The sequence below is a fragment of the Schistocerca serialis genome, chromosome 6 (assembly GCF_023864345.2).
Source record: "Schistocerca serialis cubense isolate TAMUIC-IGC-003099 chromosome 6, iqSchSeri2.2, whole genome shotgun sequence".
NCBI lineage: Eukaryota > Metazoa > Arthropoda > Insecta > Orthoptera > Acrididae > Schistocerca > Schistocerca serialis.
The window spans coordinates 743,830,587-743,846,678 of record NC_064643.1 but is presented as its reverse complement, the minus strand read 5'-3'; the positions used below and the strand labels follow the sequence as shown (position 1 = coordinate 743,846,678).

Below are 16,092 nucleotides of genomic sequence, written 5' to 3'. Positions count from 1 at the left end.
CAGATATCTGAAACTGGTCACTTTCATCTTGGGCTTCAAACCATCGCAAGACAGTATCGAAACAAGTGAACGCCTCAGAAGCTGTTGGTATACTTTCACCTTCACTTTCTGGAGCACTGATTGATGAGATGCTGGCGGCGTCATCTTTATCAGTGATGACGTTTACAATCTCGCTGTCCTGCATGATTTGGTGTCCTGGATCTGCATCATAGATATTCATCCATTCATGAACGTCTTCTTCATCACATTCGTGGCAATCTATTTCTTTTAGCATACCGAGAATTTCGGACATATCATTCTCTTCATCACTTTCAATCATACCTTGTGAATTTTCTTCTGTGTCCAAAATTTTATTCCAGGCTTTCTTCAAATTCTCTTCCTTTACACTATTACATGCTGTGCTGATCATGTATGATGCTTCTTTCAAGTCAATATTCTTATGAGTTCTTAAGAGACTTTCTTCTCCATCCTCTCCTCTTTCTAACAATAACTTACGCAACGATTCTTTCGTGTAATATTGTTTGAAAGTTTCAATAATGCCTTGATCCATGGGCTGTAATAAGGTTACGTTAGGTGGAAGAAATATTACCTTTATGAACTCGTCTTTTTCATTTAAAATATCACATGACGGATGAGTTGGTGCATTGTCAAGGAGAAGTAGGTTTTCTCCCTCTTCCCGTTCTTTAGCTGATGAGCTTTTACAGAGGGTACGAAAACGTCCAGAAACCACTTCATAAAAATCATACTATGCATCCAGGCACTCTTTTGTGAGGTGTACACAACAGGCAAAGCTGGCATATTAATGTGCTTGAAACAACACGGTTTTTTACTTTTACCAATGACGAACATAGGCAGTCGGTGACTTCCAGTAGCAGTAGCACAAGCCAAAGCTGTAATACAGTCCTTGCTTGTTTTAGGACCAGGTGCTGCTAATTCATGACGTGAAACAAGAATTTTTCTCAGTAAAGCTTTCCAGTTAAGTCCAGTTTCGTCAGCATTGTAAACGTTTTCGAGACCATAATCTTCTTCCCTTAATACGTCCCCTAGTTTGACTTTGAAAGAATCAGCTGCTGAAGAATCAGCCGACAGTTTTTCTCCCTGTATTGTAAGCTCACGAATGCCGTGTCTTGACTTAGCGTTTTAACCAGCCCGTGCTCGCTTTAAAGTTCAAAGGCCCTCCAAGTTTTTCGTTGAACTGCATTGCCTTCTCACACAGAATGGGACTTGAGATACGTTCTCCTTCCGATCTCTTTTGTGTAAACCACCTGTAAACAGCATCATCTAGATCTGTGTTAGTGGCAAGCTTCATTGTTTTACGGCTTGTTGATCCATCAGTAGAATCAGGCATAGCTATAAAATTTGCTATGCTCGTCTTTTGTTTTTGTTATATCTGTAATTGTCGACTTCCCCACCTTGTACTCACTGGATAAAGTGGTTGCAGATTCACCTTCTTCTCACCTTTTAATAATCTCATACTTGTCCCTCGTAGAAAGGACAACATGTTTATGTTTAAGCATTTTGTATCGTCAAGTTCACTTCTTCACGCAGCAGCACACAAATGGTCATAACAGAGAACAGAAGGTGACTGTTTGCACCGTGAGAAGCTCTTCTTGGGGGCGCGCAATCCTTCAAACTGCGCGGAGTGGCACGCCTCAACTCTAAGCTGGCACAGCTGTTGCTGTGAACAGCTTTGATACTGCTGCTACTTCTACTGCCAGTGTCAAGCCGCCAGAAGTGTGCTGATTGTTGAAACACAGCGACTGGCAGCTTGGCCGGTCAGCAGTGCCTTGTGAAGGCCCCATTAGAAGCAATGTCCCGCTAGCGGTGGCCCAGTGCAGTGACTACTGTGGGAAACTTGGTTTGGGAGTGAGGGGGATGATGGACGGTTGGGTGGGAGAGTAACAGGTGCGAGCGAGTACACAGTTCGGTTAAGCGGTCGTTCAGTTGACCGATATTCGGATAATCGACGCTCTACTGTACCATGTATAGGATGAGGCAGCTACTGTACTCATACTTTTTGACATGCTGAATATATTAATGGTAATCTTTTGTTCATTCTGAGTAATGTCACTATGGTCTCATATAAGGAGAAATGGTGTTATCGTAACCTGATTAACCACCGAGATGCAGGTATCAAATTCATTTTTTTCAAATGAAACTATGTCATTTTCAATTCCAGAATACTAGTTCTAGATGAGTTCTGCTACTCACTATGTATTCTCTATTAGTTAGTGCACTGTGAACTATTTCTTCATTACTAAAAATCATGGTAGACCAACAAAACATTTACTTAATAATGATACAACAACAACAAATATTTCAGAAGAAGAATTAAATGAACTTCAGCTTTTTTACCAATATGCCTTACCAACTAAAGACTGATATCATATTTCACTCAAATATATAGTAAGGCTGTAAACCATACCAACACAGACTTTCAGTCCACTGTACTTCATTCAAATCTTCATGAAGACATTATACAATTAATTAAATACATCCCATCTCAGCAAAGCAGATCATTGTTTAAAGAAGCATAAAATTCTGGATGATGTGTATTCAATTGACCACAAGAATATCTGGAAAATCTGATTTTAAATGCACACCATTGCTTCTCTTAGAATTTTTACGTAATTACCTTAAAAAATGTTCATAAAAATATTTTCCTTTTTCATATTTGAGTATTTCCTTACTTTCTGGCCCACAATCATTTTAATAATCTTTGTGGGATTGTTTTAAATGGCTGCAGAGATTAGGTGTTTCCTTAAAAATGGCTTAAGTCTGTCCACACAAGTACGAACAGCTTTCATTCGTCCTCTATTCTTTCAATCCTCAAATCACAGCTCTATTTTGAGATATCTGAAAAATATTAATTTTCTGTGAACTCAGCAGAGCACATCCACCCACAGTGACCACTTCAACCACATCCTCATGTCCTACTACAACAGCAATGTAGTCAACCGGAGAGAGCACACTGGGAACAAGCTCCAATTTAGTGTTTTGTATAGTTAGCTCCAACAAGGGACACTGACTGAAAAGAAATGACAGAATGGCTGACAAGTGCTAAATTTTCTGGATGTAAAATTCCAGTACTGCCAATATACACAATTGAAAGTGAAAAAAATTATTTCTCGCCTTTGTAATTGTCAGTTCCTTCCTCAGGGAGGAAAAAGAAACTCATTAGAGAAGGTTAGAAAGAAGGGGAATGTCACTCATACCCCCAGATGAGGGGGGCCACCTGTTGTGGGGCTGAGGAGAAACTATGATCATATTTAGTAATCCACTGATCACTGTCTCCTATCAATCATAGATTCATGTTATACTTGTGTCCGAGTGATCTGCCTCACCTTTCTAACTCTCCCCACCCTATAGCACATTGCTTCCTACAGAAAGAATTATTAATTCTGAAAGCTAACACCAGTTTCTTTCGCTTTCAATTCATCTATCAATAGTATTGGAATTATATCTCCTCAATGCAAGTGCTGGTTAGTTATTCCGTTTCTTTGTAATTCTACAGCTGTTACGTGGTTAGGATGATGTCCCCTTACTACATTTAAGAAAACGCTATATGCCGAAGGAAATGAATAAGTTTTACAGCCCTGTAAACTGTATACAGTAGAGGAACAATTAGGAGACTATGCCTGATTGTATTAGCATGACAATGCACTCTGTCATAAAGCAGCCTCTGGGAGGCTATGGATTGTGGACAGTAACACTACTGAAATTGACTGTCCCACCCAGCACCCTGATCTGAAGCCAATGGAACACCTTTCCGATGAGTTAGAATGTTGGTCTTGCTCCAGATCACAGTGTCCAGCTTCACTACTTTCTCAGCTCTTGATTTTCTGAACTCTTGAGGAAGAATGGGTTGTCATTCCTCCACAGACATTCAGGCACTTCATTGAAACTGTCTAAAACTCCAGATATTTTTGATCAGAAAGTGTATCTTCCATTAAACAAAGCTAACAATCTTTTATGTGTGTGAAGGAGTGATACAACATATGAAGTTTTTATAAGAGAAAAGTATGATTATTACATAAACAAAAATATCACAAAGCATAACACTGGCAAGGAAACTCACTGCATTTCTGAAGCACTGAAAATGTTTTCTGGTTTCTTGCATCTCCCCCATTCATCCATCCAGAATACAGGTGATACCAAATAGTAATGAATCTAGTTTATTGGCATTCCTTTCTACATCCTGGAACCTGGGGCACTGAATTATTCAGACAGCAGCAGTATACAGGTTTCAGGACAACAATTTTATAGCAGTGATTATTTTACGTAACTGCACTGCTGTCCCTGTAGCTTAGGTTGTTCTGAACTGAACAACGATGAAAATTTTTGACACATGGAACTGGCATATCAAAAGAATAAAACAAACTAACATGCTTTTTTTAAGCATGTAACAACATCAACTATTTACCTGCTAAAGTGGAAGGGTCAGAATGTAATAACACACTGATATTTAAGTCAGTTGGACAAGGAAAGGTCAGTTAAACATTTATGGCCTTTAGACAATGCCGGAAGTAATTTATGATAATAATCACCCTCAGATGAGCAGACAGGTTTCTGAACCTCACAGCTCCAAATGTGAAGCAGTGTATTAATTAACCACTGTGTCACCAGCGAAACGGGGGAACAATAATGAGGGCCTGGGGCTTAACAGATTCCTTGAGCAGTATTTTAGTGGCTCCATGTTGGAGCCGTACTGGGTATAAGAAAATATACAGAGCAGCTAAACACGGAATTTTGTACCTCTAGTCTGCCACAATAAGCACAGTATAGTTCAAAAAACATTTTTTAGAGGACATCGTGACTTTCCTTGTGATTGCATAAATCATAAAACTCATAAATGGTACTTACGTGTTGCTACAGTTTAGGTGCAGTAAGCTCTGTTTCTGGGTGTTTAATAATAGTTTTGCTATTAAAACACAGCCATCTAAAATTATAAAACTTTATGAAGAAATGTGTGTCAATAAATGAAACTGAAACTACAGGAGAAAATTTCTTCAGTTCCAAATTACAAAAATCCAAAGTAAAATGGAATGATACAGCCAATGCCTTCTTCTGCACAGTGTGATAAAACATACCTGATGGAGGTGTAACTGTCCCAATGGATGTTGCAGTACTGGTACTGTTCGGACTTTCTGACCGTTCTGGTGATTTTCCATTGGTAATTAACTGTTGTTGTGGAGCAGTCTGTTCCTGCAGTTTCTGTGGAACAAGAAGAGAAGTAGAGAAGTGAAAATATGACACATCATAATTTAAAAAAAAACACTAACTTAACAAGGTAACTATTACATATAGTAAAATTACCCATGTTCATAAACATGCAATGGAAATTGAAGATGAGTTAACACAAACATTTAACGAATAGTACTTCTCCGTATGTGTAACACAAACAGCAAACTTTATGCTTAATACAAGTACAGTTTTCATTCTCAATTACTGTACCTGTACTGAAAAGAACTGTATAAAATAATCATCTCCTGTTTTCAGCACTAATTGGAGGGTCACATTCCAGAATATATTTTGCTTAAAATATGTCCAGTTCATAATGCAATAATACAGCATTTGATACATGTGGATTGTAAATTAAGATTCAAAAGGGGTGAAGGTACAAGGGGATTTGGAGGGGGAGTGGGGGGGGGGCAGCTGTTTGAGGCAAAGGGAAGAAGATGGGTGCGGGCACGGTGACAGGGAGCAATGTGGATGGTGCATATGCAGTGACCATGTAGAAGGCATGGTGGCCGTAGGAGGGGCCCAGGGACACGCGATGCAGGGGGGGGGGGGGGGGCTGAGAGGGCTCAGGCACACGCAAGGGACAGGAGGGTGGACCCCAGCAGATGTGAGGAGCAGAAGGGGGGGGCCCAGCAGACAAGAGGGGTGGGGAGACACAGATGGGCTTGTGTGTGGCGGGCGGCGGGGGGGGGGCATGCAACTGAGGAGGGGTGGGTGTAGAGGTTGGGGGGCACAAGGTTGGAATGGGGTGCGGGGAAATGCGGGCGCGGAGGTGGAGCCATGCAGCGGTGGGAGGACAGCCACGCGGTGGCAGGGGGACAGCCATGCAGTGGCAGCGGGAGGGACACAGTTCGCTGTTGGGAGGGACATACTTCGTCGTGGGAGGGGCACGTGGTGGCATGGGGAGGGACAGGTGGCGGCGATGGGTTCTCTGTAGGAGGGCCGGCACTTGGCAGCAGGGAAGGGGGTGGGGGGCCACTCAGCAACAGGGATGGGGGAGGTGGGGGCCACACTACAGAGGGGAGGGGTTTTCAGGGGCCATGTGACAGCAGTGGCATTGATAGTGGGGCCACGCGACAGATGGCCAAAGCTCTGCAGGGCAATTGGTTGAGACTGAGGACGGAGTGTGTCCACCGGGTGGGGGGAGAGGTGGAGTGGGCCCACAGGGGGGCAAGGCGACACGAGTCCATCGGGGGGAGGGAGGACAGAGGCAGAATAGGGCCACAGTGACTGGGGACGTGGCCCGGGGCCACAGGGGCAAAGGCGGCGCGCGGCCACAGGGGCAAAGGCGGCGCGCGGCCACAGGGGCAAAGGCGGCGCGCGGCCACAGGGGCAAAGGCGGCGCGCGGCCACAGGGGCAAAGGCGGCGCGCGGCCACAGGGGCAAAGGCGGCGCGCGGCCACAGGGGCAAAGGCGGCGCGCGGCCACAGGGGCAAAGGCGGCGCGCGGCCACAGGGGCAAAGGCGGCGCGCGGCCACAGGGGCAAAGGCGGCGCGCGGCCACAGGGGCAAAGGCGGCGCGCGGCCACAGGGGGGACATTGGTGCAAGGCAAGAGAGTATGTATGTAGTAGATATGGAGGGCATGGAAAAATAGGCAAGTCAGATATCAAGATATAGAAAACTGGAATGGATCAAGAAAGGAGTAGTTACTGAGAAGAAATGCTGGGTTCAATGAAGTTAACGCAAGTTAAGGCCAAGTGGGTGACAAGAACCAGGGACATGTTGTAATGCCAGTTCTCACCTGTGGAGTACTGAGGAACTGGCATACGGGGGGAAGAATCCAGATGGCACTTGTTGTGAAACAGACACCGATGTCACAATTAACATGTTGTAGAGCATGTTGCACAACAGGTTATTGTGTGGTGCCTGTATCACCCTCCCTATGCCCATTCATCCTAACTGATAACCTGGTCACAGTCATGTTAATGTAAAGGGCTGAACAGTGCTTACGTAACAGTTTGTGTAAGACGTGCTGTTTCACAGGTACCTCTCCCTTTGATAGTATACGTTTTGCCAAATACAGGGCTGATATCGGTGGTAGTAAGAGAGTGTATAGGCAAATCTTACAGTGGAGACAGTCACACAGGTAGGAGCCACTGGTGCAGAAGAAGTGTTTGGTCTGACCAGGATACTGTGGAGATAGGGGGATGGGAGGGGGAGAGAGATGCCAAAAAGCTATTCTAGGTGTAACAGCAAAAGGACAGAGTGGACCTCACTTTATATTCTTCTGGAATTGCTGCATAGTCTTTGGCTTTTATGGTCATTGGACAGTTGTAATTCCAAGTATGCTGTTAATTTTGACTGCTTTTATTTTTACAGGAAGCTTATTTCAGCTGAAATTCCATCATCAAGTTATCTTGAACTAATGGTTCAAATTTTGGAACATTATTTCTTATTTTATTTGTATTATTACATATATTTCATTATTACATATTTTTACACATGTCTGATGGGCGTTACATCATGCAATGTCAGTTGTTCAGCCACTTTCTACTTGCTTGATACTACACTTCTTTGGTGTTATTGGAGTATATGTAAGACTTGCATTCCAAACAAGACCACTCTTAGATCACTAATTCAAATTCAATACAAAATCTGTGATAAATAGTACATAGGTCAGACAGGTAGAAACCTCATCATTACAAATAGGTACACATTAGAGACAGCAACAATGACCCATCTACTTCTTTCCACCACCTCAAGACCAAACAGCACACAGCAGATAATACAGAACAAGCTATCTAAACTTAACACATAACACCAAAAGGACCACTAATGAACATTCTGGAGGAGATGCGAATTTATGTATATACCGACAGAAAACATTAAATGAGCAAATCAGTCTGAAAACACGAACCACATACAGAAAACTTTATTACAATTATCCTTCAGGACAACAGATAGATACAAAAAGCAAATAATACGAGACAACCAGAGGTTACATTATAGCTAAATTCACAACAGAATACAGATTCGAACGAGCAACACTGTAACTGTACAGCACGACTGGAAATCCTTTCAACAAGTAGATAGAAAGACAAACCTACAAAAATTACAAAGAGTGCGTAGCACACAAATAACAAGAAACAAATATTTAATTCCATTTACAACTGAATATAAATGAACAACACAGCCTATATACTGAATTTTTTTTTTTTTTTTTTTGCCCACAAAAATACATTACAATGACAGTATCCAGTGATGTCATACGGACACACATATATTAAGTAAGTAAGTAATAACTAAAAAATAAAACTACCAAAATTTGTAAATAATACCAAAAGTTAAAAAATACATACACTTATAAGAAAGAAAATATACCGTCACACATATAACCCACAGAAAAAGAAAAAGCATAACAGTAGCAAAAATCAGTACCTACATTACAGCAATCATAAGCAGAACTTCCTGTAACCATACAATATTGCTGGATTATCTGTCATGAAAATACTGATGTTGTTGTTGTTGTTGTGGTCTTCAGTCCTGAGACTGGTTTGATGCAGCTCTCCATGCTACTCTATCCTGTGCAAGCTTTTTCATCTCCCAGTACCTACTGCAACCTACATCCTTCTGAATCTGCTTAGTGTATTCATCTCGTGGTCTCCCTCTACGATTTTTACCCTCCACGCTGCCCTCCAATACTAAATTGGTGATCCCTTGATGCCTCAGAACATGCCCTACCAACCGATCCCTTCTTCTGGTCAAGTTGTGCCACAAACTTCTCTTCTCCCCAATCCTATTCAATACTTCCTCATTAGTTACATGATCTACCCATCTAATCTTCAGCATTCTTCTGTAGCACCACATTTCGAAAGCTTCTATTCTCTTCTTGTCTAAACTATTTATCGTCCATGTTTCACTTCCATACATGGATACACTCCATACGAATACTTTCAGAAATGACTTCCTGACACTTAAATCAATACTGGATGTTAACAAATTTCTCTTCTTCAGAAACGCTTTCCTTGCCATTGCCAGTCTACATTTTATATCCTCTCTACTTCGACCATCATTAGTTATTTTGCTCCCCAAATAGCAAAACTCCTTTACTACTTTAAGTGCCTCATTTCCTAATCTAATTCCCTCAGCATCACCCGACTTAATTAGACTACATTCCATTATCCTTGTTTTGCTTTTGTTGATGTTCATCTTATATCCTCCTTTCAAGACACTGTCCGAAAATACTGATATAAAGAATATAATCTGATAACTACATAAAGTAATAAATCAGATAAAGTGATAACCAACCATTGCCACTCCAACGACATCAAAGGAACATAATCAACATGCAAATATGGAGTAATAGAAGCATCTATGTCAAAACCATCAGATGTACATAAAAATGTACATTAACGAAGTCTATTTAATAATTATCTATAAAATTAGAAATAATGTACCAGAATTATGCACCATTAGGTACAGTTAAGGTGAGGATGGAAATTCAGCCAAAACAGGCCTATTGTAAAAATAAAAGCAATCAAATTTAGCAATGTACTTGGAATTATAATTATTACAGAATGGACCTCATTTCTGGATATGACTTCAGGAAGTCATGGCTTGTCGAAGTAGCTCATTAATACATTAAAGACAAGAATAACAATAAGTAACAGGTCTATTCCTAAGCTTTTTCTTGGAAGGATAAGCAGTATCAGGATTTGTTTGATTGCACAGGAAATTGTTTTTGAACAAGGGTGTTGGGGTAATTATCTCCTGTAAATGCTGAGGTGAGAGTGGTATATTGCTTGAAAGAGTCTGCTGAACAAACCTATTTGCCTTGAATGCCAGTGCTGTATGGTAGTGAACATTTGACATGGAAAGATTGGCAACCGTCAAAATCTAAGTATTGTTGTTTGTCAGTGGGTTTAATGTGAACAGAAGTGTGTAGCTGATTCTCGGTTAGGATGAAGTCAACATCAAGGAAAGTGACATGCGATTCAAAATAGAATCACGTGAAATTTAATTGGGAGAATGTACTACGAGATTCCAAGAATTTTAACAAGTCAGTCTCATCATGAGTTCCTACGACAAAGGCTTCATCAATGTATCTGAACCACCTACATTATTGTCTCCTGCATTACTTTATTTTTCAAACACAGTAGATTCTGCTTTCTACAATGACTTCCTCTTACTGTTTGCCATGTTAACTTTTGTCTTTATGCACATCTTCTACAACTGCAATTTACTGTTGTAATATTTTCTATCGTATAGTCCACTTTTCTGGCAAGAAATTCTCATTCACTTATTATCTCTTGTTTACCCTTGCCTTTTCTCATGATTTTCGTATGAATTTTTCTACATTTTCCCCATTATGTTCCTTCCTTATTTCCTTTGCTTATCTCCCTTTCTTCTCTCATTTTCCCCACCCCTATGCTTCTTTATTGCAAACACCTACCATCTCTAGTACTCCAAACCCTCCTCTTTTGACATGATAAATCCCATTACGTAGTATATTCGGTCCTCTCAAACACACCCTTTAGTTTTATCAAAATTAAGGTCTCAATGTCTTGTTTCTTGAAACCCACCTGTCCCTGAGAGTTACCCTCAAAGTTCTAACACTAAGTCCATGTTTCGGGATGTAATCCTACTCTATAACAGCCTCTTATACAGTTTAAAATACAGCAATCTCTCACAAATACCCAGCTAATCTATGCTGATTGCCATTCCACCAGCCTTTTCTCCTATCACAATATCCTGGAGTTATCTGCCCCTGATGTTTCCATGGGTGGTATCATCTGCCAAGCCACCAAACTACACATCACATCAAAACACTATCTTACCTTCTCCTAAACTACTTCAAGAGCAGTACTCCCTTTCCCATCCCCCACCAGCTCCCTACAGAGCCACACCATCAACCACTACTCCTCTCTTACAAAATGAATTTGGCCAACCTTCATAATAAGCCACAGCCTTCACCACTGCCTCCCAGAGCCATGATCACAAGAACAGAACCACACATGTACTGGGTTCTCAACCTCTCATCTAAGGTATTATATCCTTCTGAATTATCTGTATTATACAAGGCTCTCACTTTCAGCCCTAAACCTGCATCTACTCATGCTGCTTAGGAAGGATTTACTTTCCATCACATGTAATGTCAACTGGAAATATCACTTTGCAACACAATTCCAAAACCTTTCCAACAACATACCTGACACTGAACCCTGTCCTGAGTTCCAATCTCAATCCCAACTTGATCCACTGCTACCACCTCAAAGTCGCCACTTACCACTCTTCCAAGAATTCCTTAACATTCCGTGTTGCTTCAGAACCCATTCCCAAGCCCCTATAACATGACCCTAACCTGACCTCTGCACAACTCCAGGCTCTCCATTCCCTAAAAGCTGATGACTCCTCCATTACCCTCCCAGCAGACAAAGAACCTGCCACTGTGGTATGACACCTGAAGGTACAGCATCTGCCATCAAGATACCATTCCTGTGACACAAACTGACATACACTTCCTTCTTACCACCATGGACACCTCACAAGGACTAACACCTTAATCCATAAAACTTTTTACTCCTCCCAAACCACAACACCCCCACCTTTTACTTTCTTCTTAAGATCAACAAACCCAATCACCTTGGCCATCTCATAATTGCCGGCTTCAAAGCACCCACTGAACATAAATCTGCCTTAGTTGATCAACGCTTGAAACCCCATCTCATAATTGCCGGCTTCAAAGCACCCACTGAACATAAATCTGCCTTAGTTGATCAACGCTTGAAACCCATAGTGCAAAGATGTCCCTCCTATATTAAAGACACCAACCATTTCCTAGATTGTCTGAAATGGAGGGAGTGGGGGGAGGGAGTGGAGGGAAGGGAGTAGGGGGGAGGGAGTAGGGGGGAGGGAGGAGGGAGTAGGGGTGAGGGAGTAGGGGTGAGGGAGTAGGGGTGAGGGAGTAGGGGTGAGGGAGTAGGGGTGAGGGAGTAGGGGTGAGGGAGTAGGGGTGAGGGAGTAGGGGTGAGGGAGTAGGGGTGAGGGAGTAGGGGTGAGGGAGTAGGGGTGAGGGAGTAGGGGTGAGGGAGTAGGGGTGAGGGAGTAGGGGTGAGGGAGTAGGGGTGAGGGAGTAGGGGTGAGGGAGTAGGGGGAGGGAGTAGGGGGAGGGAGTAGGGGGAGGGAGTAGGGGGAGGGAGTAGGGGGAGGGAGTAGGGGGGAGGGAGTAGGGGGGAGGGAGTAGGGGGGAGGGAGTAGGGGGGAGGGAGTAGGGGGGAGGGAGTAGGGGGGGAGGGAGTAGGGGGGAGGGAGTAGGGGGGAGGGAGTAGGGGGGAGGGAGTAGGGGGGAGGGAGTAGGGGGGAGGGAGTAGGGGGGAGGGAGTAGGGGGAGGGAGTAGGGGGGAGGGAGTAGGGGGAGGGAGTAGGGGGAGGGAGTAGGGGGAGGGAGTAGGGGGAGGGAGTAGGGGGAGGGAGTAGAGGGGAGGGAGTAGAGGGGAGGGGAGTGAGGGGAGGGAAGGGTGGGAGTAGAGGGGAGGGGAGGGGGAAAAGGGGAGGGGAGGGGAAAAAGGGGAGGGAAGGGAGGGAGGGGAGGGAGGGAGGGGGGAGGGAGGAGCATTGAATGCATATATTCTGTACACTCAAAGATTTCCTGAATGGCAGAAGAATAACCGAAGCTGACGTAACTAGTCACGACTAAACTGGACTCAGCAAAGGCAACATGGAAGAAGAGCCAAAAATATCAACGGTCTTCATAAAGATGTACAAGATGCACTGAAAGCTTGTGGTATTGCAATTCCTACAGCAGTGATCCAGACCCAGTATTCCAAGTTACCAACGTCACAACGATGTCAAGATTGCAAGAGAAACGAAGATCGGAAAACAAGATTCTGTTGTGTAACGTGCAAGAAACCTGTTTGTAATATACACAGAGAAGAAACTGTTACTGTGAAGTGCATGCAGTGCAAAAATGTACTTGACTGAAAAGTTGAAGAAGAAAAAAAAAAAAGTCTTGTGTTATTTTACTGCAGTGACTGTTGAGGTACATAGATTACTAATTTTCCGTTCGTTGAGGACTGAATTTAGTGAAAGATATAAAATTTTTTTTGTACTTTGTATCTGTGATCTGATTAAATACTTCTAATAACCTGAAAAGCTGTTTTTCAATACTAAATAAACCCATTCAATGGAAATAACTAAATCTGAGAACAAATATTATAATAAAACACAAAACTCTTTTGGGGTAGTCAAAATACCCCACTTGGTAAAATAGAGGTGTGAAAAAGCTTGGTAACGGGAGGGTTAAGCAGACCTTGTGCACAAGATGTCAGTTGTGTAAAAATAGGACATTAAAATGGTTTGTCATTGCTGAAGTATTTAAAAATATAAAGCAACTTGTGCAACACGCTATGTCCATATACATATTTCTCACAGTTGCTTGTTGTTTCATACAAATATGGAAGAGAATAGCACAACTGTTTACATATGCTGGACATATTCTAAACAGTTTTTATCAAATATTTAGGTCGCAACTGTAGCATTATCCCTGACCAATAGTTTCCCTTAGTGGTTGCTATGACTTTAACATTTGGGATCCCATGCTGTAGTAATTTGGAAGCTTGGCCCTCAGGTCACAAGATTTGCTGAGTTGTGAATTTCCATTTTTTTTTTAATTACACTGTCCTGGTACAACATCAAGAAGAGAATTTTAGTACTTTGTAGTCCTTATTGTACCCATTTCTGTGGCAACACTCAGCCGCTTCAGATTTCTCTGGTTGGTTCGGATATGTGTGTCACCAATGCTTGATGAAATCTGTCTTCCATGGTGTGACAAGTCTGTCTGACATGTGACTTCCTACAGGTACTAGGAATCATAGAAATGCCTTGATTGTCCTTTACTGAGGCTAGAAGAGCTTGAATTTCACTGGTGCACAGAAAACATATTAAACATTGTCTTTCTTCAGTAATTTTCCTATTTTTGAATAAAAAACAGCCCAAGTATGGCGTGGCAACTATTCCTCTCTGTTCTTCTAGCCCCTCCCATTGACTGACATGTGCAAGGTGTAAGGCATGGGGAATCCTCCATTCAGAATATCCATTTTGCAGGAAGACAGTGCAGAGATGGCGTAGCTTATTGCATCAGCTCTCTGGATCCAATATGGCTCATGCTCTGTGGACCAACGTTCTAAGTACACAACTTTGTTGTGAAGAATGGTCACAGCTGATGAGTTGTAAGTGTATATCCAAGTTTGTTGCTTTAAGTACACAGCATGACTCAAGGTCCCATCCTGTTATCTGCAGCAACACTCCCAGGAATGGAATTTCTCATTTTTCTCCATCTTCGTTGTAAACCTGATGTTAGGATGCTATGAACTGACATGATTTAATGCATTCAGCAATGCAGTTCTATGGGGCAGAATACAAAGACGCCATCGACATTATGCCAACAACACACTGATTTTGAACTCTGAAACCTGCAATGGTCTCTCTTCAAGATCTCCCATAATGTGAGTTAACGAGCATTCGCTCTCATTTAAGTATGCGGCCAAAAGAGTAACCCTTCAGAAATTGTGAAACGAACCCTGTCATCCAGGACTGTGTGCCACAAAGAGCACAGATCTGCCACAAGATGGGGAAATTCACAGGCATCTACTGTACTGAATGAGGCCTAAGTGCTGTAGCGTGCGAGTGAGACAGACGAGAACCTACATCTTAGGGAAACCCTGTAGAAGATGTTTGTGCCCAAGGAGAGGAAGCAATGTTAAATATGACAGAACTAAGATTCTCCATAAAGGGAAACATTTATGAAAACTATTTAATTCTGTAGTAGTGCAGGTAATGAAGCCACAATAATTTTATTCTCCCATCCTCCATAAATTTTGCTCACATCTATAATAGTTTAGGACTTACTGTTAAAGTGAAATTAATAAGTTTTGTAACAAAGACCTGAATGCTAAAAGCTGAATGCTTTGGTCGATCTTAACGATCAACATTTCATATAGAAGCACATAATTAAAATGACAAATGTTGTAACTATCAACTCTGAAACTTTATTTGTTTAAAAGATATAGTAAATTTAAATTATCAGTATTTTCACTTAAGCATCAGAGAAACATTTCCTCCACACATTGAATGATGACAGCATGACAACTTATTGAATCATTAGGTAATAGAATATTTGAATCATTAGGTAATAGAATATTTGTTGTAAAGTTAGTGCATAATACTTAATTTTGTTCTTTATTTATTTATTTATCAGAAAGCACATTGGTGCAAGGCTACTGGCCGCGACATTCAAAGCTAAGAAGGAAATTGTATCGGTTTGATGTAGACAAATTTAATGTTTATTATGTAATGGATATTATTGTTTCTTTATTTAGAATGTGAAAGTGGTCAAGCTTTGATTATTTAAATATATTAAAATGTTAAATAATGTAGAATAAGCTGTAGCCAATCAGATGGATGGCTTCAGGAGTGAAACGACTTAGAAAATTTCGTGTTGTATGGTATCGCAGGACAGTCTCTGAGCGATGAGCAGCTGTGCGCCTGGAGTGAACTCTAACTTTCTTTGTAGTTAACTAGGTGGAGTACTGGACTTGTAATTCACAATTGTGAATGATCGAACTGTGTCAAATGGATATACGCTAGAATATAACAGTAATTCCAAATACGACCACTTTCACTATTAGTTTACTTTCTGAATAAACATTATTCTAATCAAATCGCAACTGTATGGCCTACGTCATTAATGGGTCATTAATTTAGCTCCCGATATTATTCTTACTGATGATGTATGTTATATTAATATTGTATTCTTCATACAATTTCTAAAACTTGACATCAGTCAGACAATTTAACCAAAGGGTTACATGTGTCTAATTTAGAATGTGTAATGCAACACGTGCAGTTCAACCG

General features: G+C 41.7%; 1 protein-coding gene across 2 annotated transcripts in view; it reads right to left on the bottom strand.

Annotated features, from left to right (window-relative positions):
• Positions 1–16,092, bottom strand: part of LOC126484070 (PX domain-containing protein kinase-like protein) — a 132,905-nt gene that overhangs the window by 32,227 nt on the left and 84,586 nt on the right. For both annotated transcript variants that reach the window (XM_050107438.1, XM_050107440.1), the window contains exon 9: positions 5,091–5,214. In XM_050107438.1, coding sequence (XP_049963395.1) covers positions 5,091–5,214 — 124 coding nt within the window. The remainder of the gene's footprint in view (positions 1–5,090; positions 5,215–16,092) is intronic.